The 25934-nt window shown below is 46.0% G+C and overlaps 2 protein-coding genes across 9 annotated transcripts in view; one reads left to right on the top strand and one right to left on the bottom strand.

Moving 5' to 3' along the window:
• Positions 1–8068, top strand: part of RILPL1 (Rab interacting lysosomal protein like 1) — a 43170-nt gene extending 35102 nt beyond the window's left edge. Inside the window, exons 7-9 of one of the 5 annotated variants that reach the window (XM_045778566.2) lie at positions 3727–3814; positions 4088–4111; positions 6464–6578. In XM_045778566.2, coding sequence (XP_045634522.1) covers positions 3727–3814; positions 4088–4090 — 91 coding nt within the window. In that variant the 3' untranslated portion in view covers positions 4091–4111; positions 6464–6578. Of the gene's footprint in view, positions 1–3726; positions 3815–4087; positions 4112–6463 lie in introns of all 5 variants that reach the window. The other 4 variants (XM_045778541.2, XM_087857422.1, XM_045778558.2 and 1 more) reach the window with 4 other exon arrangements.
• Positions 8069–9906: 1838 nt separating this feature from the next.
• SNRNP35 (small nuclear ribonucleoprotein U11/U12 subunit 35) lies at positions 9907–15991 on the bottom strand. Of its 4 annotated transcripts, XM_045778590.2 has the most exons (4): positions 15870–15991; positions 14549–14663; positions 13470–13498; positions 9907–10771 (listed from the first exon to the last, which is right to left on the bottom strand). In XM_045778590.2, exons 3-4 carry the CDS (start codon positions 13488–13490, stop codon positions 10028–10030), a joined length of 765 nt encoding a protein of 254 aa, XP_045634546.1. In that variant the 5' UTR covers positions 13491–13498; positions 14549–14663; positions 15870–15991; the 3' UTR covers positions 9907–10027. The 4 variants fall into 4 exon arrangements, with proteins under 4 accessions (XP_045634546.1, XP_045634554.1, XP_045634536.1 ...); XM_045778598.2 differs by lacking the exon at positions 14549–14663 and having other exon boundaries at positions 13470–13501; XM_045778580.2 differs by lacking the exon at positions 14549–14663 and having other exon boundaries at positions 15870–15955.
• Between the last annotated feature and the right edge of the window lie 9943 nt (positions 15992–25934).

Below are 25934 nucleotides of genomic sequence, written 5' to 3'. Positions count from 1 at the left end.
CAGGAGTCATAGAATCAAGTCTCATTGGCTCAGACTGGGTCACATGGCCTCTACGCCAGCCACAGGGCAGTGCATCCGTCGGCCAGGTCTGGGTCTCCTCCTCATGACTGGGGCTGGGATGGCTCTGACTCGGTCTGGTTCAGATGGACTGAAATTAGGGGAAGAATGGGCCGCTAGGCAGACAAGGAGTGGGCGTCCACTGCGTCCTCATCATGGGGGTGAGGGAGCCCTTCGGTCTCAATCTCTGATATACTTAGTACCCAGGGAAACTCTCACCTTTGGGTAGGGTTTCTCATCCAGTGCTAAGAAATGGGATTGACTTTGCTTAAACTCTGAGCCACCTGGCAGCCCCATGCATAGGTAAGGACCAGCACGATCGATTTTGTGTTCCGATAGCTGTCACTTTGGGTGAAAAGCTGGGGGAGCGGAGAAAAAGTTCATGAGCCCTCATAGTCCGCCCATGGGCTGAGGCAGGGCGGGACCAAGAGACCATCCCTGTGCATCCTTGAGCGGTTCATTGGCAGCTCTTTAAAAATCAGGCCTTTTTAGCATCTTCATGTGTGCTGCATGCACGACTCCTCAAGCACAGTAATTCTAAGACGTATGCATTTCTAAGTCCTGCTTTCCAAAGCCGGGCTGTCCTGATTCTGTAGTTAGTTTTCTGCTACGGCCGCCTTTCCTCACAGAAAGGCAATTAAGAGTCGGCTTTTGCAAATCCCAAACTGGGTAAAATCCAGAGGAAAGTTATCAGAATTAGCCAACAATCTTCTTCTTCCCACTGGTTCTTCTACCTACACCTGAAGAGGCTGTGGTGTTGAATCCTGTTTTCCAGATTGTTCCACAAATGATCCTGGGCCCTTCTCCCCTTTAGTGTGGCCTCTGTCTGCTCAGCAAGACCTGGGGCTCGGAGCCTGGCAGGAGAAGCAGCTGGAATTGGGGAGCCAGCAAGAGAGAGACAGAGAGGAAGAGAGATCAGAATGCCCCGTCCAGAGGGTGCAGGTGGCCAGTCCCGTGGCCACTCTGGCCTTCTAGGGGATGACTGGAAGATCAGGCTGGCACAAAAGGCTTTTGACCAGCCCAGGCAGGACACTGAGTGCCTTTGTCCACCTCGGCTGCTGACTGGGAGCTGCATCAGTGCGGCCCAGGAGCCCAGAGCCAGGGGCAGGGACGAATCTTCCCCGGCACCTGGGGCAGGGAATGGCGGTTCTCAAGACCATTCCATGCCCACCTCCCTTTCCATTCCTCACAGATCTGGCACCTCTTGGGGTCCACTTGTCCCTTCACCCTTGCTTTTGTGGAATATTAGTCACACGGCCTCTCTAGTATAGGTCACGACTGCTTTCCGGCTCAGCTTCATGTCCTTGACCAGGTTCCTCCATCTGCCAAGTGAGCAGTAGCTACCATGGAGGTTTGAAGGGCCTTTATCGGCTCACGCCACCTGAACTAAGGTATCTTCCACCCTGTCAGAGACTCAGAGCTAGGACGATTAGCCCCATTTCTCAGATGTGTCACGGGCCAGGAGCAGCCCATTGACTTCCTTTGGATCAGACCATTGAGAAAGGTCAAAGTTGGGATTTCAACCCATGCCTTCTGCCTCCCGCCCCCCCCCCCCATTTCCTCAACTCATGCCAAGTCACCAGCTGCGGGCGGACTGCCCAGTTCCCTTATCTCTCGAGTGCACCACGAGCCAGGGACGTCAGCGTCTACATTTCTGGGCTGAACTGGTGAAAGGAACCAGAGACTCCTGCTGCCGGTCAAAACTGTACCCAGAAGATGGTCCAAGAATAGCTTGTGACCAAGCAGCTGCTGGCCGGAGAGTCCAGGTTGGCACCGCCTGGGAAGGTCACGAGGGAGCACAGAGTGACTCCAGCGTTGTCCCCAGTGGCCACCAGGCACCAGCGCCCCCTTTGTGTGGTCTGCATCTCTCGGTCACAGCCCCACAGACTTACACACAGCGGCCTTCTGTGGAGCTTGGCGGAGGGGCTGAGCCAAGAAGCAGGCAGCGGGGACACGGGGACGGCCACAGAAGCTATGGAGCAGAAACAGCTGGTCACACACGCCAGCAAGGTTGGCCTTCAGAGTAGGCGGCCCCCAAAGCATCAAACAGTCGTGGCAACAGTGCATTCTGTCCCTGTCCTCCTACCCACCGCCCTCCTCGCGTTAGCCCAGAAATAGCTTCTTCACAGCCGCCCGTTGCACTGCCTGAAATGCCACTGTCGCAACTTCATTTGGATCGAGTCTTCTAGAAATCATCAGTGGGGAGGGAGTAAGTAAAACCAGCTACACCATATCCAGGACATAAACGTTTGACCAAAACAGGCCAGCCTTTTTTCGAGGAAGGGGCTGTCCCTCTGGAGGAAGCGGTTCCTGCCGGGAGGTACCTGGAATAGGGAAGGAAGGGGGCCGTGCGTCCAGTGACACATACAGTTACTTGGCCAGAACCCTCCAGGTGCGCCAAGGCCCCTGGGCACCCATCTGACCCCTGATGGGACCCCAATGAAGACAGGCAAACGTGTCACCCTGGGTCTGGGGCCATCTTGCATGATGATCGTGTCTTTGGGGGTTCCTGCTAGGCTGAGAGGTGTCCTGGCAGAGCTCGGTGTAGAACTGTGTGGCTTAGAGCCCCTGACAGCCTGGCCTTGGGGGAGTGGGCATTTGATAAAAGGTATCCCCTTTTCTTGTCACCATGAGAAGATACCCATGTGGGCTCTGCCAGGATGCCAACTCCCAGCTGCTCTGTGAAGTATATCAGAAGTAAATCCAAACACAGATAATCCCCAACCTCATCTGAGGTAGTCATTCCTATCTTTTCCCAGCCAGAATCTAAAAAAAAAAAAAAATCAAAGTTGTTCAAAATCAGCTCTGGTGGCTTGAGTGGAGTCTCTTCATTTTCCTTGCCAAGACAAGGGACCGAGGCATAGTCACTGTCAGCTCTGACTTATGCAGGGGGTGGCTAATGCAGGTTCTCTGCCTCAGATCTCCTGCCCGGCGCCCCCAGGCCACCTCATCTTCTCTCCTGGATGCCCCCTGGCTGCCTTCTTGGGGGCGCGGAGCCTACAGTGCATGGCAGTCAGGGGAGTTGTGCTGGAAAACACCCGATGGTGTCGCCACTAACCCACAGCAGCTCTGATTCCCTCCTTCCCAGCCCCAGGCCTGCTTTTCAGCCCCAAGGGCCGCCCTATCTTCCCTCCGTGCTGCATGAGTTTGCTGGGACTGCCGCAGTCAAGTCCCACGAGCTGGGAGCCTTCTGCAGCCGAAACGTTTGTCTCGCGCCTCCGGAGGCGAGGAGCCCAGGATCCAGGTGTTGGCAGGGGTGCGGTTCCTCATGAGGGCTGAGAGAACATTTTGTGCCTCTCCTAGCTTCAGTGGCTTGCCGGAGATCTCTGGCCTTTGCCGGCCTGGATCCTGGCCTTCGCCTTCACCACGTAGCAGTCCTCCTGTGGGCGTGCCTGTGTCCAGATTGCCCCCTTTTAAAAAGATCTGCTCTTCTTCAGTATAACTTTATCTTAACGTGTTACCTCTACAAGGATCCTATCTCCAAATAGTTACTTTCTGAGCTACTGGGGGTTAGGACTTCGCCATGAGTTTTGGGGCGGGGGGATACACAGTTCCACCCATGACGTCTACCATAAGCAAACCCTTCAGCTGGTCTCTGTGTGCCGTGTGTTTATTTTCATGCCTCCCTGTTTTTATCTTCTCTGTGTCTATCTGTACTTCTCTAACCAGGATCTTTACAGCCATAATGCCCATGGTAGCAGCTGGCCTGATAATAGATGACCCCACGCTGCAGCCCGTCCGAAGACTTGTTTCCCTTGTAGGCACTGGGTTTTGGTGGGTTCGTTTTGAGCTGTGCCTTTGGAATGTGTGCTGCGGCTCTGCTGAGGCTGGCCCGCCTTCCTCGGCCACTTTAGCTGCATGGCCATCACCTGCGTGTTTCCATTTGAAGTGGGTGCCGAGTGTGATTTCAAACATGCCCTCGTGAGTCTTGACCTGCACGAGTGAGGCCGTGGAATTCTCGGCTGTGTCACCGATAATTCTTTTTGTCTTTTTCTGTCTCCATTCTAAATACACCTTGTCCATGATCCAGTAAAGAAGGTCCTTTAAGTGACGGGTCAGTAATCAACGCCCACGGTGACCCCCCCCCCCCACACCCCGAGTGACACTAACGCTGTGTTTTCGACCTTCACGCCCTGGCTTTCTAAACCGCTTTGTTTTGCCAAGCCATTGTCAGAAAGCCATTTGGTCGTCTTTTAAAAAGGAAGAGCAGAGAAGGGGACCAATGCTTTGTTTCTCTCTGTGTCCCCCTGGACAGGGAGTGGCACGTGGCTTTCCCCGCTTGAGTCAGGTAGAGGTGAGATGTGACAGTGATGTGTTGCTGCTGTATTTTTGGCCAGCTCATTGCCCCGATTACACCATGGAAAGAGCTCACAAATAACACAGTATGAACATCGCGCTTTCATTCGTCAGTACACATATCTGTTGTAGAGAAAAGAAACTTCAGCCGGTATGGAGAATTTCTCCAGATACACTCGGCTTGCCCCAGCTTTCGATGAAAGACCACTTTATTCCTGGTAGGAGGTGATCGTAGGGTCCAGTAACCACAGAATAGTAAAATCATTTTCACCCAGTTGTGATTAAAGCTGAACTCCACAGGCCATGGCACTTAAAAAAAAAAAAAAGGCTAATAGGGGAACAGACAGAACTAAAAATAGTTGATCTGAAGCTTTAGTCCCTCAGTAGTGCATTCCTATTCCTTCCTGCCCCCGGGGAAACATAGCTGTTATCTCTCTTACCAAGTTCAGAAACCAAAATTCAGAAGTAGCGGAATTTGGTGAGAATAGAATAAATCTCATTAGGAAGTAGGAGTTTCAAAGGACAGAGGGCAGTTTAGGAAAGGTTTTTGGGACAAATTCAAGGTGGGCCACCTCAGGTTTACGGGCCAGGGTCCTGGTCTTTGTGGAGGTGGAGCCAAAGCAGACCTTGTTTTAAATGGGCCAGTTTTGGGGCGCCTGGGTGGCTCAGTCAGTTAAATGTCCAACTCTTGATTTCAGCTCAGCTTTGTTCTCAGGGTTGTGGGACTGAGCCCCACGTCGGGTTCCAGGCCAGTGTGGGGCCTGCTTAAGATTCTCGTATCTCCCTCTGCCTCCCTCTCTCTCTAAAAAAATAAATGGGCCAGTTTAGGGGTGCCTGGCTGGCTTAGTCCATGGAGCATGTGATTCTTTTTTTTAAGAGCGAGAGAGAGCGCGTGTGCAAGGGATTGGGGGACAGAGGGAGAGGGAGAGAGAATCTCTCAAAACCCTGAGATCATGACCTGAGCCGAATCAAGAATCAGACGCTTAACTGACTGAGCCACCCAGGCACCCTGAGCATGTGACTCTTAATCTCAGGGTCATGAGTTCAAGCCTCACATTGGGTGTGGAGCCTACTTAAAGTAAAATTTAAAAAAAAATTTTTTTTTTTTTAAACGGGCCAGTTTATAACCTTTTTGCCTGTGATTTCTGCCTTCATCTTTGAGGCATCGGATGATTTACTTTGATCAATGATCAGTTGTCACAGCTGCTTTTGGTTTCGGGGTGTTTTGTTTTGTTTTCGAGAGAGAGCACGTGGGGCAGGAGTGGGGGCCAGTCAGAGGGAAAGGGAGAGACAGAATCTTAAGCAGGCTGTATGCCTAGTGGAGTCTGACACAGGGTTTGGTCTCATGATACTAAGATCATGACCTGAGCCACCCAGTGCCCCAGGAATCACAGCTGTTTTAAAAAGCCCTCTTGGTCTACATTAGCTCCTACCATGTAGCAGGTTAGAGTGCTAACTTGTAAAGGCTTTCGCCCTTAGATCAATTTTTGACACTGTAAATTGTCTTCCCCAATCTCATTCGCATACAACATTCACAGTGTTTATCCAATGACAGAACCATGTGTACTATTACTTATTTTTCAATCGTCTCATTTGTCTGAAATACCTACTTTCAACTCCTCTCTAGCAGTAATATCCACGAAATCTGGGCTTTGATGTGCTGCGTCTGTACTTTCTGATTCACGTTACGTAACAAATTAAAAACATGCGTCTCTTTATGTCAGAATCATCTTAAACTCGATGTGGCTTTGTTATTATCTTCTCTGCATCATTAGGGTAAGGAAGGTTTCTGGAAGGTTTCTAGTCGTTTTTTATTTCCACTGGTAAGGGGAAGAGACTGTCAGCAGTGCTTAAGAGAGGAGATGCATCACACATCACCTATGTGCATGCCCCGTTCACACTGTGTCGCCTCCCAGGTTCGGTGACAATGATGTGCAGAATCCCCCTGCTGCTTTCTCAAATAACTCTGACCCGCGCCCCCACTTTTTCTTTCACACCTTGAATTGATTTGCTTCCTTCCACATTTGCTGCTGTATGTCCTGGCATGGCAAAAACTCTACAGTGCACAGCAAAGGGCCGGCTCTCATTTCTTTCTTTCTCTTCCAAAAAGGTTTAGCTTCTTCTCCCGAGACAAGAAGCGTCTGGCCAACACGCAGAGGAACGTGCACATCCAGGAGTCCTTTGGCCAGTGGGCCAACTCCCACCGTGACGACGGTTACACGGAGCAAGGACAGGAAGCCCTGCAGCACCTGTGACCACAGCCCCCCCTCTGCCCTCGGACCGGAACTGTCCCCCGCCAGCACCTGCAGCGGAACCTGGCAGCCCCAGGTGTCACGACCTTGCACACCTCTGGGTTCAGATGCACCTTCAGAACTGATCCCTCAAACAGACTGTGTGCTTTGAGGAAGCACACTGAAAAACTGATGCCAAACTCTAAAGACATGTTTATTTATACCCAGGGCTATCACCGTTTATAATAGATGACTGATCCCTTAGGATATATATTTAATAATACCATGAGCAGAGGCCAGACTTTTGCATTAACTTCAGTAACACAAGCTTCTTTAAGCCAAATACATCACATGCCACTATAATTGCTGTTTGACTTGCTTTGTATGAAATTCTATGTGTAGAGGTTTTATTAACACATTTGTCATACTTAAATGGGAGGCAGCGAAGCGGTAGATTTTCATTAGATTATTCATGAAATTGTCATGGTGGTAATATATAGGATGCATCCGTTAGATGAGCAGGGCCTCGAAGTCACCAGACAAACCGGCCCCACTTAGATGCGAAGCAACAGAAAATATGGACGACAGTCCTCCCGCCCAGAAACTGGAGACAACTTTGCAAGAGCCAGTGGTTCTCTTTTGCACCTTGTTACTGGTATTGCCTAGAGCATGTAGCGAGTGCCTTGGAATCAGCTGTGAGTTATGCAGTACTAACCAAACAAAGTTGCTAAGGATGAGACATTACAACCTTTCTCATTTGTATTTTTTTCCCTTCTTTCTTCCTTTTAGCCTTCCATATATCAAACACTTAGTCCCCTATAAAGAAGACAGGTGTACCGAGTGGATTTGGAATGGGGTGGGGGAGCCTAGGGGATCCAGGATTGGGGGGGGGGTAGGTTCGCCAGTGCGAGGGCGGTGGGTGAAGAGATTGCTTGGGGACCACATGTCGGGCTGACTCATGGGACTGTGGTGGCAGACAGAGAGCCAGAAGCCTGCATCTGGTGAGCTGGGGTTTTGCCCAAATAGCACTGTCTTTCTCTCTACCCACAGAGGACTCAGGGCACAGACTGGGTGCTGACAGATTGAGAGAGGTAGCATTTGCTAACAGAACGCTCAAGTACATCTGACGGGTCCACCATCTACACATTGCTAAGAAACCATCAGACTGGTTTACAGAGTCGACGGGGGCTCCGTTTGCAGACTGCTGACAATAATGATCAGACAGGATAATGCTGCTTCTGCACAGTGGTTCTCAAACCTGACTGCCCACAAGAATGATCAGTTGATTCTCAGAGTATAAAAGCAGGTGTATGAAGGAACCCCCCCCCGGCCCCCTTTAGTTGCCCTTTCCCCAGGAGTGACCAGTGTGGCCAGTTTCTTGGGCATCTTGAAAGAGCGTATAAATATACATGCAGTTATGTAACAAAATGTATTTTTTCCTTTTTTTTTTTTTTTACATAAACGGCAGCATACTATGTATGTGCTATTCTGTACCTTTCTTTTCTTAGAATACCCTGAAGATGACTCCACCTCAGCACATAAGATGTGGGTCTCAGTGTCCCCCGAGGACATGCGGCAATGTCTGGAGACGTTTTTGGTGTTTTGGTTGCCACAACTGCTACTGTCATCCAGTGGGTAGGCTGCTCAACCTCCTACCATGCTCAGGACAGCCCCACAACAATGACTCTTCCACACCAGATGTAATAGTGCAAGACTGAGGACCCCTGGTCTCCCATGTAGATGCGTAATTCGTTCATGTTTGTCCGTAACCCCCGTGATGGACAGGGAGCTTCCTTCCAATCTTTTACTGCCTAAAACAGCACTGCACACTTTTGTACACATATGTCAGTCTGCAGAATAAACTACAAGAATTACTTGCTAGGTGATAGGGTGTATGCCTTTGTCATGTGGCTACTGCTAAGGTCCCTGCTGTGGGGTTCTACCAATTGTTTTGTTTAGTTACCAGGGCCCATACAAGATGAAGCCTGAATGTCAAGGATGGGGTCTGAGTGTGCATATGTACTTAACCCATCCATGTTCGGGAACCCAGAGTTGATAACCGCTGGCTTGGACGATGTAAACACCGTGACTGGATTTCTTTCTTTTGACACGGTCTCCCCACACATGCTTCCTTGATGTGGAACGCACCTTTAGCGCAAGTACCTACCAACTCCAGCCCATAACATGCTTCCCGTGCCATAGCAGGGGGCACTTTGTGAAACCCGAGTGAAATCAGAAGGGTGTTCCTGCACGGCTGTTTTCTGAGACGTGGGAGACAGTAAAATTCTGCACTGGAAATTTACAAAGGAGAGAGTCTATTTTTCTAAAACTGTTCTAACAGCTAATAGCAGTTTTAAGGTAGAGCAGGTTCCCTACGTAACAACGAGATTCATATTCTGAATGCAAAAACCTAGTTGTGAATGTGTTGAGTCTTGATACGAAGTCATTTACTTTGCATGAAACATCCTGAATTTTAAGAACCTGAGCTTTCAAAGATACAGCCATTGATGAAACAAAAATGCTAAGTGTCACCTTTGTGAAAATCCTGTGAAGAGCATGGTACTTTTCAAAGCCGTCAGAAACTAAGGTCAACATATCCAGCCCCCAAACAAATGGGAGGAGGCCGGATGTCCAAGAGAAGACAAATCCATCTTATCAGAACCAGACCGAAGGCTGTCATTGATTTCTCTTCCATTTCCATTTCACGCTCATTTCTTTGGAGCGCCACAAACCAGAGTCCCAGAGGCCTGCAACTTTGGTTCTTCATTTTAAATGCCAGCCTCCCTGCCAAAAACAGGGAAGAAGAAAAGGCAGCATTTGGCTCAAGAACGGAGTTACATTTGTTCAAAAATAGCTGGTTGCTGACCCAGGCCACTGTTCACACTGGCTTTGCTATGAAGTTCTGGACATTCTCCCTGAATTCACTTTTCTATCCCATTTTTATTTCAGTTCAACAAGCCTTTACACTATAAAGATGGAAAAGATAACAAATTACTCTGACCAGATTCGGGTTCCCATGCATCTGAGAACAATGCAAATGATTTTTGGTCATCACCTCTTTTTGCAAGCCCCCAAAATGGTCAATTTCAGCAGACAGGAGAAAATCAAGATCACAAAAACAAATTCTCTACTGCCAAATTAAAATAGAATTCTCTACTGCCACATGCCTTTCTGTATAGATACCAGTGAGGACAAAACTGTTTCTAAAGTTTATTAAATAATGGGTCCTTGGAACAACAAGATGAAGAGAAATTTCATAATATCAGCATGCTCAGCTTAAACCTCGGTTCCAGATGGGAAAGAAAACTTACTCCAGACCCCATCACCATCAGCAAGTTTTATTCAAGCATTGGACATACACACTGTATAAAAACACAAATCTCTCTGTGCTTCTATTCATGCTATGTCTTCGTCTGGGTTCTGGTGGTGGTGGTGGTGAGCCTCTATTTACTTCGGTCCCTCTTCTCCCTCCCCTTGGCTCGGTCATCTCTGAAGTCCCTCTCTCTCTCCCAGTCACTTTCCGGCCACACCCTGGTTGGCTCTCTGTCCTGCCATCTCTTCTCCCGGCCACGGTCGTGGTCTCGGTCCCTTGTCCGAGAGTCCCAATGTCTTTCTCGAGACCGAGATCGCTCCCGCTTTTCCCTTTTTCCCTCTCTGTACTGGTCGTTTTTAACAATTGGCAAATTAATGGGTTTTCGAAAAGGCCGATCACGGCCCCCAAATCTTAGTTGCCCGGATTCCTTTTTCCCCCCAAGACCTCCTCCAAGTCGCCGAGGGATCCACCCTTTGAGGGTCCTTTCCAGTTCGTAGTCAACAAATATCTCATGCTGGTCAATAACCAGGCCGTCTGCATCCCGGTAAGCTTTGATCAGAGAACGCTCCTCTTTGTACTCAATGAAGGCATAGCCCTTTGAAAAGCCCGTCACCAAGTCCCTCACCAGCCTAAGCCGCCGGATGTCCCCATAGCGGGAAAATACTTCCTTTAACTTCTCCTCTTTGGTCTGCAAGTTTAGTCTTGCCACAAACAGGGTGAGGAGGGGGTCTCCTGTGACGCCTTTGTTGGGGGTGTATCGCGCCAACATTGCCCTCCAGACGGCGCGGTCGTGTGGGTCTTCATCAGTGCCGTCAATGCTGCCAGCTTTAAGCGGGTCATACTCCTTGGCAATGGGCATCCAATCGTTCATGTTCTAGGAAGGACCACAGGAAGCCTTTATGTAGCACCTACTGTAAGCTACTCATTTAATCCTTACAACAACCCCGTGAAGTAAATACTGTTATTCCACTCCTCCTTCAATATGGAAGGAAGCAGGACCAAGAACCTGAAGCCTTCCAGTTACAAAGTGGGTGGAACAGTATCAAAGCCAGACAGTGGGGCTCCAAGATGTTGTCACCCGCTGCTCCACCCTCCAATCCGGGAAGAAGCAAAGGGCAATGTGCTTGAGTTTGATCCATCTGTGTATGATCCAATTTAGTCACATCAGGACACTTACCAACTACATTATAACGTGGCAAAGTGGATCAAAATCCAGGCTCGCCTTTCAGGCTAAAATGGTTACAGGAAAACCAGCCTGGAAACTGCTATGAAAAATGGTGTGTTTGTGGCGCCTGGGTGGCTCAGTCGGCTGAGCGTCTGCCTTTGGCTCGGGTCATGATCCCACGGTCCTGGAATCGAGCCCCGCATCGGGCTCCCTGTTCAGCGGGGAGCTTGCTTCTCCCTCTCTCTCTGCCCCTCTCCCCCTTGTGCGTACATGCGCACTTTCTCCCCTCTCAAATAAATAAATAAAAAGAAAAACGGTATTTTTAAAAACTCTTTACTACCAAGAAGTTCAAACATGTACCCACGGAGAGAATGGCATAACCCTCCACAAACTCATCACCAGACTCTGACCAACACGTGGCCAGTCTTGTTTCATCTGTGCCCCACTCACATCCCCACTCCTAGATTACTCTGAAGGAAATTCTAGATATTATATGCGCATCTGTAAATGTCTTGGTATGCGTCATTAAAAGATAAGAAAGGCAAGGACTTTTTTAAAACACAAAACTAAAGGGAAAATGGTGCTTTTGATGTAGTATTTTGCAATAGGCAGCAAAGCTAAAACCACAGTGACCCAGCCACAACAGGCTCTTTGCTTCAAAGAGAATATGGGATTTCTTTCCAATCCCCGGCTGATAATCTGTTCTTGCCTTAAGCCATGGGAATTGATTGCAATGGTAATTTTAGCCCCACAAGCATACTGCAATTGTTATTCCTTCTGATACAGGATAATTTTTTTTTTTAAAGCGAGTGGGAACAAACTGAGGGCTTGGAGGGGGGGAATGGGATAGGCTGGTGATGGGTAGTAAGGAGGGCACATATTGCATGGTGCACTGGGTGTTACACGCAACTAATGAATCATGGAACTTTACATCAAAAACCAGGGATGTACTGTATGGTGACTAACATAATAAAAAATATTATTATTAAATAATAATTAATAAATAAAATAAAGAGGGTGGGAAAGTTTTGGGGCACCTGGGTGGCTCAGCCATTAAGCGTCTGCCTTCGGCTCAGGGCGTGATCCCAGAGTCCTGGGATTGAGCCCCACATCAGGCTCCTCTGCTGGGAGCCTGCTTCTTCCTCTCCCACTCCCCCTGCCTGTGTTCCCTCTCTCGCTGGCTGTCTCTCTCTCCGTCAAATAAATAAATAAATAAAATCTTTAAAAAAAAAAAAAGAGGGTAGGAAAGTTTAAATTGAGAGGAGAGGCTGATAACATGGCAATTTATTCACATTCTGGTGAATCTGCAGGAATAATACAGCGCTTGCCAACATTTCAGACACTGCCACTGCTCACAGGGCCACCTCCGTAAAACTTTAGAGCCATTACAGAAATCTGTTACCTTAAAACCAGTTCTCCAGGTGCCTGCCTGGTTCAATCAGTAGAGCAGGTGACCCCTGATCTAGGGGTCATGAGTTCAAGCCCCACGTTGGGGGTACAGCTTACTTTAATAAACAAACAAACAAGCCAGGGCTCTGTCAAATTTATATAGTAATCTTATTCATAACATCTTTCCATGACATTTATTAAAACATCTATAATTTTTCCCCTTTTACTCATATTTTCCTCAAGGATCTTTTTGCTTTTCTTTTTCTTCAGTTGATGGGCTATGTAAGGAGAGTGATCATTTATGGGGTGCACTATGGAATTATTTTCCCAGTAAAAAGACCAAACACAGAATAAAATCCAAAGTCAATGGCACTGCGCTCAAGAAACTTGACCGTCACTCGGCCTCTTACCAGAGCCCACTGCAAAGTCTATTTTACGCAGGATCGCTCCTCATTCCTTAAATGTGCCCTAGTTCCCCAGCTCCAGGTCTTTCCCTGTGCAATTTCCTCTCCTGGGAGCAGTTTCTTCCTTTCCACATCTCCACTTATGGAAATTCTATTGGTCCTTCCAAGCTCAGCTTCCAACCTCTTCCCCAGGAAGCAAATTCATCTGCCCCACAGCTCAGGGCACCTCTTCTGTAAATGTACCACTCACATTTTCCCCAAGCGCACAGTAAACACTCCTTAGTCTAGTGTATGCTTTACTTTATCTCCAGATTCTAGGATACTTCCTGATGAATACCGAGGCACTGAACCAACTCCGATCAAAACTCAGTGAAGTTTTTTTTTGTGTCCAAACCAGACAGAAAGGATGCTTCATTGCAAACTGAGAGGCAAAACAACTTTATACTGTCTGCCACCACACTGTAAAAGGAGGGTATATGTGTGCCTGTCATCGTTAACCAGCAACTTTGGAGAAGGTGCCTCTGGTATCCTTATCAGTAAAAGGATGATAACACAGCTGGAGGAACAAGACAAGAGAGGATTTCAGTCCCGTCTGGGTGCTGCCTCTAACTCACTTTGTATTTCTTCTCTCTCATTGCTGGAACTTCTCCACATGCAAAAAAAAAAAAAAAAAAAAAAAGGAAAATAAGAGAGAGCGCTATGTTGTCTGACTCTCTTCCTGCTCTAGTATTCTCTAACATTCCATTCTACTGGCCCTACCATTCTAGACCACATTCCCTATCCTCCATCACAGGGTTGCAGGAAAATACACACACACACACATACACACAGGGGCTGTAATAATTATAGTTAACTTGTACTGAAGACTTAGGAGGTGCCAGGCACTATGCTAAGCACTTAATTCCCCTCACCTCGCAACACTGTCAGGACAGAGGTTCTATTATTAGTGCCATTTCAGATGAGGACAGAGACACACAAAAAGCTTTCTTTTGTCCCAAATCACAAGGCTAAGAAGTAGCCTAGCCAGGGAGTTAACATTCAAGGGCTTTTACCACTCCAGAACTTGACTTGAGCTCTTAGTATTTCCTTAGATGGCTGTCATAAAATATAAAACTTTGAAGATGGAGATAGCAACAACCACCACCACCACCACCACCAACAGGATTCTGTGTTTTTGAGGCTGAGGAAAGAATCCCTTCCCCAATCAACAAGAAAAGGTCATAGAAGATCCAACAAATAAAACTCATATTATTCTACATAGAACTCCTGTTTGAAGCCTTAAGAATTTTTTGATGTAGGAAAGACTTTAGGGTTCAAAGCCTACAGCCAAGAAAGAATTCTTGGGACATCTTTGCTGCAAAAAGGTGGTTTTATTAAAGCACGGGGACAGGACCTATGGGCAGAAACAGCTGCACCGGGGCCATGAGGAGTGGTCCATTATTACTTTCAAGTTGGGAGGGACTTAGGAATAGTGTAAGTCTCTATGAATTTTGGAAGCAAGGTTTCCAGGACCTTGAGGGGCTAGCTAGTGTTGGGAAAGGGTCATTTATTACTGCCTAAAAACCTGAGTTATGAGACCCCTGATATATATTGGTGGGTCATATGCTTGGGGGATGATTGCCAACACGTATCTTGAAGGGGTAGAGATAAAGGAAGTTTCCAAAAGAATTTTTATATATTAAAGTAGACTTACGGGATCCTGGGGTTTGGGCTAAGTTTGCCTTTTGACCTTAGCAAGGTACCAACATCGAGGCACTTGAGTCCCTAGAGGAATGTCACTCTGCCCGTTTCAAGGACTTGTCAGTGGGCTGTAGGTAGTAATGAATAATTTTTTAATAATTTTTCTTCCGTCTTTGTTTCCCACATCATTCTTCAAATTAAAATCTGAAGAGAATTACAAAGGGATAGTCTGAATTTTGTTTCTCCTTCATGGGTATACTTCTATCGACACTAAATCCCGGGGTGCCTGGGTGGCTCAGTGTCTGCCTGCAGCTCAGGTCACCATCTCAGGGTCTAGGGATGGAGCCCCACATTGGGCTCCGTGCTCAGTGAGGAATCTGCTTCTCCCTTTCCATCTGCCCTTTTGCCCTGCTTGTTTTCTCTCTCTCAAATAAATAAAATCATTTTTAAAAATACTAAATGCCAAGAGAAAAAAAACACTAAAACTAAATGCCAACAGAGCAGCAGGCTTCACGGCTTCTCATGCATCTTTCCGGGAGTGGTCCCTCCATTGCAGCATTATGTTGAGATTTCCTACAACTTCTTTGGGTTTTTAGATTCATGTCATTATTTCATTGACGGGAATGAGGTTTGAGAGATGAATGGTGGGGGATGAAAATGGATGGGGAAATTAATCATTAAAGACAAAAGTGTGGCAAGTGAACAAGAACACGGGATCCAGAGACAGAACACCACATTTAAGACCTAGTCCGTTCTTGGGCAAAGTTTAAATCATCTGTAAAACGTTCCGACATGCCATTTCATTAGGTTTTTGGTGAGGATTAGATAAGACAGTGTCCGTGAATGTGCTTTATAATTATCAATTATTATACAGATCCGTTATTATGAAACCGTCCAACAAAGCGTGCCTCCCCTTACTGAACCCCCCGAGTTTAGAATATTCCCGCGCTTAGCATCCAAGTGAGAAACAAAACTCAAGTCGAGCCCGCGGAGCCCTCCCGAGCATGCGCAGTGGCGCCGCGGCCGCGAAGGCGGAAGTCCAGGTGGAACAGCCTATACTCCCAGCAGCCCCACAGCACCTCAGCCTCGACCGCCGGCCCTCGAGGCTGCCCCCCACCCCGCCCTCTCACTCTCTGAGTGGGAGAAGGGAAGAAGGGGCCCTTCTTCCACCCGAGCTATCGGCCCCGCTTTCCGCAACACAACCCCAGAAGGGCTCCCCCTTTGCCAGGCTTCAACATGGCGGCCGTTACACGAGTGGACACAGGGTCCGGGCCGAATTCCCTCGTCCTTCCCGCCGGAGTGGGCCCTGCTGCCGCCAGGCCGCTCCTACTCACCTCGGCAAGGCTCGAGCTTCCCTTCCCACCGAAGCCAGCAGACTCCACAGACTAGAACCGCCAGGAGATTCTTCGCGCCAGCCGGAGCAGACCTTTATATTGGAAGAAGCAGATTCGCCACGAGCCGTGATATTTTTTTTTTTTTTTTTCGTTTTTGCTTTTAAGAAATTTAGTCCACGTGTGATGAGCCTCGAGGGTATATTATCTCCGAAGAGAATGAGCTTTCCGTTTTTTGAAATTTTGCACGACGACAGAAGCTGCTAAATTGAATGATTGAGTTGAAAGACTGTCGAATGTGCAGTTAGTGGTCTGGGAGGAGCCGAATCGCCCTCCGTAGCGAAGGGATCTGTCAGCGCGGCGGGATTGTCAATTCTCAGACTCACTTTGGGAGTCGGATTATGTTATGGTGTCTTCAGAGGATGCGTGTGCCGGTTCACACTGCAGAAGAAAAGGGGTCAGGGAAGGCTTGACAACCCTGACTCCATCTTGCATCAGCCACCATTTTGTGGAGTTCTCTGAAGAGCAGCCCCTCTTGGAATCATGATAAACATCCTGAGGTTTGCACACCTGGCAAGTTCCCCCCGTCTCACAGACCTGAGCAAAAGAGGTCAGCCCATCACTCGGCAACCCATACCAATTGAAATTTCTCCCTCGCTGGGGTAAACAAGCTTTAAATAAAAACACTTCTCGGGACGGGCACACCAACTGAGTTGGATGGTGCTTCGTAGTTCGCAAACCTAAATAAAGAGTTGTCTCCTTTTTCCTCGCTCATAGGCTCGCTCCTGAGGTTTTTCCTAAAACAGTTTGGAGCAACCGAGGAAAAGATGTGAAGCAACCTCGGCGCCTCCTGCGGACCTCCAGACGTGACGAAGTGAGCACCGCACCCCGTGTTTCTTCTCTTAGGACGGCTCCTGTAATGGGGGGGCGGGGGTGACAGGCATGGTCCTCTCATATCCCCGAACTCCCACCTCGGTAGAACTCAGGAGACTTTTCTTTCTTTCCTTTTTTTTTTTTCTTTAAGATTTTATTTTTTAAAAATCTATACACCCAAGGTGAGGCTTGAACTCAGGACCCTGAGATCAAGAGTCTCATGCTCCATGGGCTGAGACAGTCAGTCACCCTGAGACTTTTTTGGGGGTAATAGAGTTCCTCACTGTTAGCAGTTCAGGGGAGGGTTCCTCCCATACAGAATGGATACCAGTCTCTCAGAAAGAGATTTCAATGATCAGCCTGCTGGTTGTACAGATAAAAACTATGGCCCAGAGGCACCAGGGTGGCTAACCATCTGATTTCGGCTCAGGTCATGATCTCAAGGTTGTGAGATGGAACCTTGCCTCAGGCTCCTCGCCCAGTGAGAGTCTGCTTCTCTCCCTCTCCCTTTGCTCTCTCTTTGCCCTCCCATGCTCGTGCTCGCTCTCTAAACAGATAAATACAATCTTAAAAGAACAAAAAAACTATGGCCCAGGGGGCTGTAGGTTTCCTCAACCTGGGTTCAAATTACTAAATATTTAAAACGTCACTGGCCTCATTGGGGCACCTTTGATATCCCTAAATTGGTGTATTTAAGAGCACAACTGGAAAGGTGAAGCTATCATACTTCACAAAATCAATGGAAGCCTATTTCAGTTGGTACTTAGAAGCCCCCAAAGAGCCTACTTAGTCATAGCCTCTGTAAAAGAAAAAAACTCAAAAATCAAAGATAAAAACAATTAGAACAACTCAACACTGAATCAAAAATTATTCCACATCTTCCATTTCCAGTTCTTTGTCCCCCACTGCATGCCTTCTATTTCCTCTGCTATATGCAGATCTTTCCAAATATCCTTTTTCCCCTCTGAAATTTCTCCCTCCCTAGCCCTGCCACCATCCATCCTCCCAAAACTAACATCATAACACCTTTCAAAGTCAAAGTTACTAGCCCGTATCCCAATAATCAGGTCCTTTCTTTGACATTCTGGTCCTAAACAAAATTTATTAATCTTGCAAAAGACTTTCCTAATCCAAAAAAAAATTCGGAAGAGTTGACCTGACAACTAATTTGGACTTTCAGTGCCCTTAATCCAGGCCCTTCTGGCCTTTAACAACTGGTATGCATGCTTGTTGGACCTATACAGGCCCAAGAATGGAAGAATAAAGCTGGATAGGAAGACCCCCCTACAGGATTTTAAAATTCCTCATAATGAGGCCCTAGAAAAAAACTTCTAATGTAGCTGCAAATTTAATCAAAATGATTCCCCATATGTGGGCACCCAATAAATTAGAAGGCAGTACAAAACAAAACAAAAACAGGAAGAACTTGTTTAGTTTTTTGATAGGTTCTAAAAAGTTTTTGTCCAAAATTCTGGAACCCTTAGATTGGATAAAGGATCAAATTGTTTAATTCAGTGTTTCTAGAGGACCTCCTTTATTCAGTCTTAACTCTGGTCAGACAACATGACCCTGACCAGCATACCAAAACTCCTTATGATCTAGCCACCACCACTAACAGATTGGCAAAGATGACCGGCTAATAACAAAATAAATTTAAAAAATTTTTTTTAATTGTTTTAATTTAAAACATTTTTAAAAAGAACAAATGGCTAACCTTATGGCTCTACAAATGGCAAACCCCAAATCCATGTCGTAAGTTAAAACATCTGGCTCAACTGATAAAACCTGTTTCTCTTGCAAAAACCTGGACATTTCAGAGGTACCTGACTGGCTCAGTCAGTAGGGTGAGCCACTCTTGATCTCAGGGTCACGAGTTCAAGCCTCACATTGGGCATGGAGCCTACTTAAAACAACTGTAAACAAAACAAAACAAAAAAACCTGGACCTTTCGAAAAGGAATGCTTGAAGTATAAAAGATGGCTCCAAAAGAGCAAAAATCTTGGGGCGCCTGGGAGGCGCAGTCAGTTAAGCAACTGACTCTTGATTTCGGCTCAGGTCATGATCTCAGGGATCAAGCCCCGAGTCTGGCTCCATGCTGGGTGTGGAGCCTGCTTAGGATTCTCTCTTTCCTTCTCCCTCTGTGCACCCCCCCACCCCGCTACCCCATTCACATATGCATATATGTGTGTACTCTCTCTCTCTCTCAAAAACCCCAAAAAAACAAAAAATCTCAAAAACAATTCCTCTATCAGGTTAGTGATGTTCCAAGGACAAAAGGGGGATTTTTCCCCTTTCTCCTAGCAAACACTAATGGAGAAACTCCCATAACAATTCAGAATGAAGATGGTTTTATTCTTTTTTTTAAAGATTTAATTTGATTAATTAATTTATTTCAGAGAGAGAGTTTGAGCAGGGGGAGGAGCTGAGGGGGACGGACAGGCAGACTTGGCCCTGAGCCACGAGTCTGACACAGAGCCCAATCCCACCATCCCAAGATCACAACCTGAGTGAAAATCAAGAGTCAGATGCTGGGCCACCCAGGCGCCCCTAACACGTTTTATTCTTATAGACCCTGGAGCAACTTCTGCAATCCTCAACCAGTGATCTATTTTCCAGTCCCCTGCTTCAAAATACAAAAGCACTTAACCATGATCAGGGTCACTAATCAGCTACAAAGTGTCCCATTATCTCAACCGCTAGAGTTCATTCTTGGCGCTTGACAAGGCAACCATTCCTTTTTATTGGTGCCCTCATCCCCAGCACTTTCTTTTATTTTTAAAGTAGGCTCCATATCCAGTGTGGGGTCAAACTCAGGACCCCAGGATCAAGATTTGCTGCTCTACCGACTGAGCCAGCCAGGCACACCCCTGCAGCACTTTTGTTAGGAAGAAATTTTCTGCAGGCTTACCAGGCCTATATTTCCTTTGATTAAAAAAAAACGAAGTGCTGTTACATTTGCCTTCTCACTGTTCAGAATTCCTAACTGATCTGCCCAGTACTACTCTCCAGTCAGTCCACTGCCCCCCCCCAATTCCTAAATGCACTCCCTGATCAATTGTGGGCAACCTCTTCTACCAATATAGGACACATAACCTCAGCTCCCCCAATAACTATTCAAATTGATCAGTTAAAGGCCTTACCCAATATTAAGTAATACCCTTTAAACCCTATGGCCATTAAAAGAATAACTCGTATTGTTCAAGATTTTATCAACAAAGGATTGATCATCCCCACTACTAATCCTCGTATTACCCCCATTTTTCCAGTTAAAAAGCCCCATAATAGAGGAAGGCATTTTGTTCAAGACTTTAGGGCAATTACCAATACAGCCACACCCTGTCACCCTATTGTTCCTGACTCCCACACCCTCCCTTAATATACCAGCTGAAACTACGACTTTTTCTGTCATTGCCTTGTGCAGTGCCCTTTTCAGCATCCCTATCAACCCCGAAGTCAGTATCTTTTTATTTTTGCATGGAACAATCAACAATACACTTGGGTAGTCCTACCTCAGGAATATGCCAGAAGTCCTACCTATTTGCTGACCTAAAAGGTCTTGATTTCCCTGGGGTATCTACACTTTACAATATATAGATGAATTATTACAATGTTCTCCCACCCTAAAGGCTTGTCTCACTGATGCTAAATGTCTTCTCAAACAATTAGCCGACAAAGGACACAAAGATCTAAAGATAAATTGCAACTCTGTTCTGCTTCAGTCAAATTCCTAGGTCACCTTTTGCTGGATGGGCTAAAAATAGAACCAGACAGAATTACTACCTTCACCCAGTTCCCTCAACCTCAGACTAAAAGACAATTACGGGGTTTCTGGGTCTTGCAGGGTAGTGTCGCCTTTGGATTCCCAGTTATTTCCTCACAGCTCAACCCTTATATGCCTTCCATGGCAAACCTGATCCCATAGCCTCAAGAGGCCCAAGATTACTTTATATCTTTTTTTTTTAAGTTTATTTATTTATTTAAGTAATCTCTACACCCAGCATGGAGTTCGAACTCACCACTCAAGATCACAAGCTCACCAACTGAGCCAGCCAGGCACCCCACCTTTATACCTTAAAAAAAAAAAAAAAAACCAGCTCATCTTTTCCACAACTCTAGGACACCCTAATTGTCAACTGTCCTTCTTCCTTCTTGTTCATCTGGGAATCCTTTCCGAAAGGCTTAGAGGCCTGCAACACCCCATAAGGATATTATAGTCTTCAGTTAGACCCCATGGCCAAACATTTATCTCCCATACCCCCTGCCCTAGCAACCCGCCTCTATACCCATTACTGCCACTGAAAAACTAATACTAGATTCTCTCCTACAGGTATTAGTTCCACATACAGTTAAAAGTCTTAGACTCCCACCACACCCAACACCTCTCCGCCAGCTGACTTACAAAATTTCAACTACAGTTTCCTTCCTCTCCAAACATTTCAGTCTCTCATTGTCTTCCTCTCAATCCTGCTACCTTATTTCCCTTACCCCTCAAAAACTCAACTGAACACAACTTCATCTTTGTAACTGACTCATTACTTACCCCTCAATTAGACTTTCATGAAATTCTCTTCCCAAATCCAGATTTTATTTGTTTTCTGATTGATCTTACATTAAAAGATGATCAAGGCTACCTGGGTGACTCAGTTGGTTAAGCATCTGCCTTCGGCTCAGGTCCCAGGGTCCTGGGATTGAGCCCATGTTAGGTTCCCTGCTCAGCGGGGAACCTGCTTCTCCCTCTCCCTCTGCCCTCCTCCCTGCTTGTGCTCTCTCAAATAAATAAATAAAATCTTTCTTAAAAATTATCAAGAAAAATACAATGCAGGACACTCTGGTATCCACTGAAAAAATTATCAAAGCAGGATCTTTATCCCAGGTTCATGTGGCCCAACAAGCCGAATTATATGCTCTAGTAAGAGCATGCCAATTGATAATAAATAAAGCTCTCATCGTCTGTACAGAGAGCAGATATGCTTTTGGGGTCACCCATGATTTTGGTAAGCTCTAGAAGCAGGGTATCTAACATCCTCTGGACAACCATAAAAACAAAACTTAGGGGCACCAGACTGGCTCAGTCGGTGGAGCATGCGACTCTTGATCTCGGGGTCATAGGTTCAAGTCCCATGTTGGGTATAGAGATTACTTAAAAATAAAATCTTTTAAAAACCCCCAAAACTTACTTATTAAAACTCCTTGACTCCATTCTCCTTCCCTCCAGCTTAGTTCTTATAACAGTTCAAGCCCATTTAGGGGTCCCTGGGTGGCTCAGTCATTAAGCGTCTGCCTTCGGCTCAGAGCATGACCCTGGAGTCCTGGGATTGAGCCCTGCATTGGGCTCCCTGCTCCGCTGGGAGCCTGCTTCTTCCTCTCCCACTCCCCCTGCTTGTGTTCGCTCTCTCGCTGGCTGCCTCTCTCTCTGTCAAATAAATAAAAAAAAATCTTAAAAACAAAAAAGTTCAAGCCCATTTGAAACTTGATACCCTGAAGCCAAGAGCAATCGTTACACTGACCAAGCCACCAAAGATGTGACACTTCAAACTTCTGATTCACAAATATTCATCTGTATGACACACGGGGCACAAATAAAATGGTCCTATGGGCACAACAATACTATTGGAAGCTGTCTCCAACTATTGCCCAACTAATATTTCAAAATGTACTGTTTGCCCCTTGCACAATCCTGGGAAACCATATCACGCTGCGTTAGGTCAAGTTCCTCTTCCCAACGGGCCTTTTGACATCTGGCAAATTGATTTCATCCAGTTTCCCCAATGGTAACGATCTGTATGTTTTCTCATGGAACAGAGGCATTTCCTTGCAGGCAAGCAACAGCAAAAGCAGTGGCCAAAAACCTATTAGGAAAAAATCATTACCACCTGGGGTGTTCCTTGACAGCTACATTATGATTGAGGAACCCATTTTATTGGACAAATTGTCCAGGAGGACAAATCTGGCCATCTGCAAAATCTGGCCATCTTTCAACATTTTCATTGCACCTACCATCCTCAATATTCGGGATTAGCTGAACACTCTAATGGCATAATCAAAACTCAGTTGTCCAAACCAACCACTCACTGCCTTTGGTCCACCCCAGCCCAAAACCTTGCCGCTTGTCCTTTTAAATCTAAGATCTACTCCTACTAGAAAGGCTCAGTTTTCTCCGTTCAAAATCATCACCAGCTGCCCTATGAACCTAGTCAAGGGTCACTTGCCCTCTACTTTGTTACAAGGAGAAATTCTCCAGTACAGAAGATATATGAAAGGCCAAACTTGTTAAAGATTCATTCTACGTAATGTCCCCCAGGAGAAGAAAAAAATAGTCACAACTTTAAGAGGAGATCAAATGTACTGGAAGACATATCAACTTAAAGATTCTTTACAGACATAAAGAAAAGGACCTTATTAGGTATTGTTAACCACTTGTGTGCAGCAAAGCTACAAGGGGCTGACTCACGCATAGATTCATATTTCTTATTAAAAAGGGCTCCACATCCTGAAAATGACTGGAGAGTCACTCCCATTTTGGAGACCCAGAACTGAAGTAGACAAGGTCCAAAGCCAACAGTTGATACCTAAGATTCCGGACCAGACCAGAACCCTCCTTTTACTTGAATTCTCATTTTTTCCCTTTTGTCTCATTTCCACCACCCAATATTGGCCTGAGTCATTCATGACCTCTGTCTGCTCCCTTGGTTTGAGTTCTTAACCTAAGACTTCTTTACTAACCCTTAGGCTTTAATAAGACTTGACACCAGGGCACCTGCCTGGCTCAGTCAGTAGATGTGCAACTCAATATTGGGGTCATGAATTCAAGCCCCATGTTGGGTGTAGAGATTACTTTAAAAAATAACATTAAAAAAATAATAACCCTTGACATCCTATAGTCTACCTTTTTTTAAAAGTTTTTGTTTCGTTATTTATTTATTTATTTATTTATTTATTTATTTATTTATTTATTTATTTATTACTAGACAGAGACAAGCAGGGGGAGCAGCAGAGGGGGAGGGAGAAGCAGGCTCCCAGTGAGCAGGGAGCCCGACTCAGGGCTCGATTCCAGGACCCTGAGATAATGACCTGAGCTGAAGGCAGACGCTTAACTGTCTGAGTCACTCAGGTGTCCCAAGCTTCGTTCTCAAGTCCTATGCACTTTAAGATGAAAAACCAGTTAACAATATTCTTACTACTATGTTCCAGCAAAGAGGGAACCCCCTCTGATTGGAATACCAGCTCCATTGTTAAGCTGTCCCAAGCCATAGGCCAGGAGACACCCCCCCCCCCCCCCCCCCGCTTAAGGAATTGCTGGGTGTGTCACGACAGGTACTCCAACCAAATACAAAATGCTCCCTCTTCATTCCTCTCCACTCAATAACATTGCCCCACAGATTAAGATCATGTGCAATGCCTCTAATCAAATACCATTGCTCCTCCACCCCAGAAGTACCCTAACCCCTTTTGTTTTAACCTCCTTTCCCTATTTTGACATTATTCCTGTCCATGATTTCATTTCTTGTGTAAGATATGTCCACCTGGGACCTAGTGTGGTCTCTATAGATGTAAATCTCACCTCTGTATTAGCTGATTGCTATAATCTGTCAAACTGCAGCTTTATCTCATCCACCTCCCCTAACGCTACTGCCCTCTGCCAGGTCATCCCAGAGCAGAAGATGAATAATGGGACTTACCATCAATGGTTGGGCCCAGTAATCTTCAGGGGAATGATTCATAAAAAGCCCTGTCATTGGAATCCTTGGAAGAGGTTTTGCTATAATCAAACCAATAACCAAGTTCTAGCCTTACTGTGATCTCGATAAACTTTACATTGCAGGGTCCCTAGCTTCCCTCTGTGCCAACTCTTCCTTCTCAGTCATCAGGAGCACCATCTGGACAATAAAACAGGAGCAGTTCCATCTTGGTGTGCTCCTGAAGGGTACATGTTCATCTGTAGCAACCCCTTAATTATCTTCCCATATTGGCAACCTCTATGGAAGAATAACTAACCAAACCCTAGCCTTCAAATGCATTAACAATGCCTGGGTCACTAGACAAGTCATGCTAGGATTCATACAATCCCCTATGTCTCTCACCCTGCCCACAAACCTCACAGTCCCTCATAGAACCAAAAGGGCTTTAGGTATGAAAATTGCTAGGATTGGTCTGGCCATAGGCATGTTGGCTCCCTGGGAAGAATTTGCTTATCATGAAGCTACCCTGTGTAATGTAATACCCTGGAAGAATTGTCCTACTATACTGCTTCAGCCCTAGAAAACTTAGCAATTATTCTTGCACTTCCTTGCTTCAGTAGTCCTAGACTATCAAATAGCACTGCCAGTTGGCAGAACAAGGGGGTGTCTGCTCTTGCTGATAGCTCTTGTTGCACCTTGGTAAATACTTTCTCCCAAGGCAAAATATATATATATACTGAAAACCTGAAAAAATACTTATTAAAAATATATTATATATATATATATATAATATGTTTTTTAATACAAGCCTCCTAGCTTCACAATATCAACAATCCCACCTCCAGTGAAATTTGGAATCACATTAAAAATTACCTACCATTGTCCAATCTCTTTAGTTGGTTGCCTGGCAAAACAGGAAATATCCTTCAGTCTGAACTACAGGGGGTGCCTCGCTGGCTCAGTTGGTGGAGTATGATCTCGGGGTCATAGGTTCAAGCCCCATGTTTGGTGTAGAAACTACTTAAAAAGAAAATCTTAAGGGGTGCCTGGAGCTCAGTCGGTTAAGTCTCCAACTCTTGATTTCAGTTCAGATCATGACCCCAGGGTCCTGGGATTGAGCCCTGCGTCAGGCTCCATGCTCAGCATGGAATCTGCTTGAGATTCTCTCTAGCCCTCTCCCTCTGCCTGTCCCCACCCTGTCTGAAAAAAAAAGTCTGGACTACAGTACTGTATGGTACTATTAATTTTGGGATTATACATCTGATTGTATATAAAATACTATTTCTAGGGGCTCCTGGGTGGTTCAGCTGGTTAAGCATCAGACCCTTGATCTCGACTCAGGTCTTGATCTCAGGGTCATGAGTTCAGGCCCCACATTGGGCTCCACACTGGGTGTGAAACCTACTGAAAAAATACTTTAAAAAAATATATATATATAATATATATTTTATATATATACATATAATATACATATAATATTATATATATAATATATATATATATATATAAAATATAT

The sequence above is a fragment of the Ursus americanus genome, chromosome 30, assembly GCF_024610735.1.
Source record: "Ursus americanus isolate L20-20 chromosome 30, mUrsAme1.1.p, whole genome shotgun sequence".
Classification (NCBI taxonomy): Eukaryota; Metazoa; Chordata; class Mammalia; order Carnivora; family Ursidae; genus Ursus; species Ursus americanus.
Note: the sequence above shows the minus strand (reverse complement) of the source record. Positions and strands in the feature narration are given on the sequence as shown.

What these genes read in the sequence shown, in the direction of transcription:
- SNRNP35 (XM_045778590.2), bottom strand. Translation starts at nt 13,490, where the DNA reads ATGAGAGAGAAGAAATACAAA. An exon ending in TGAGAGAGAAGAAATACAAA is followed by an intron (nt 10,772 to 13,469) that starts GTGAGTTAGAGG and finishes GGTCCTTCCTAG; the next exon opens with AACATGAACGATTGGATGCC.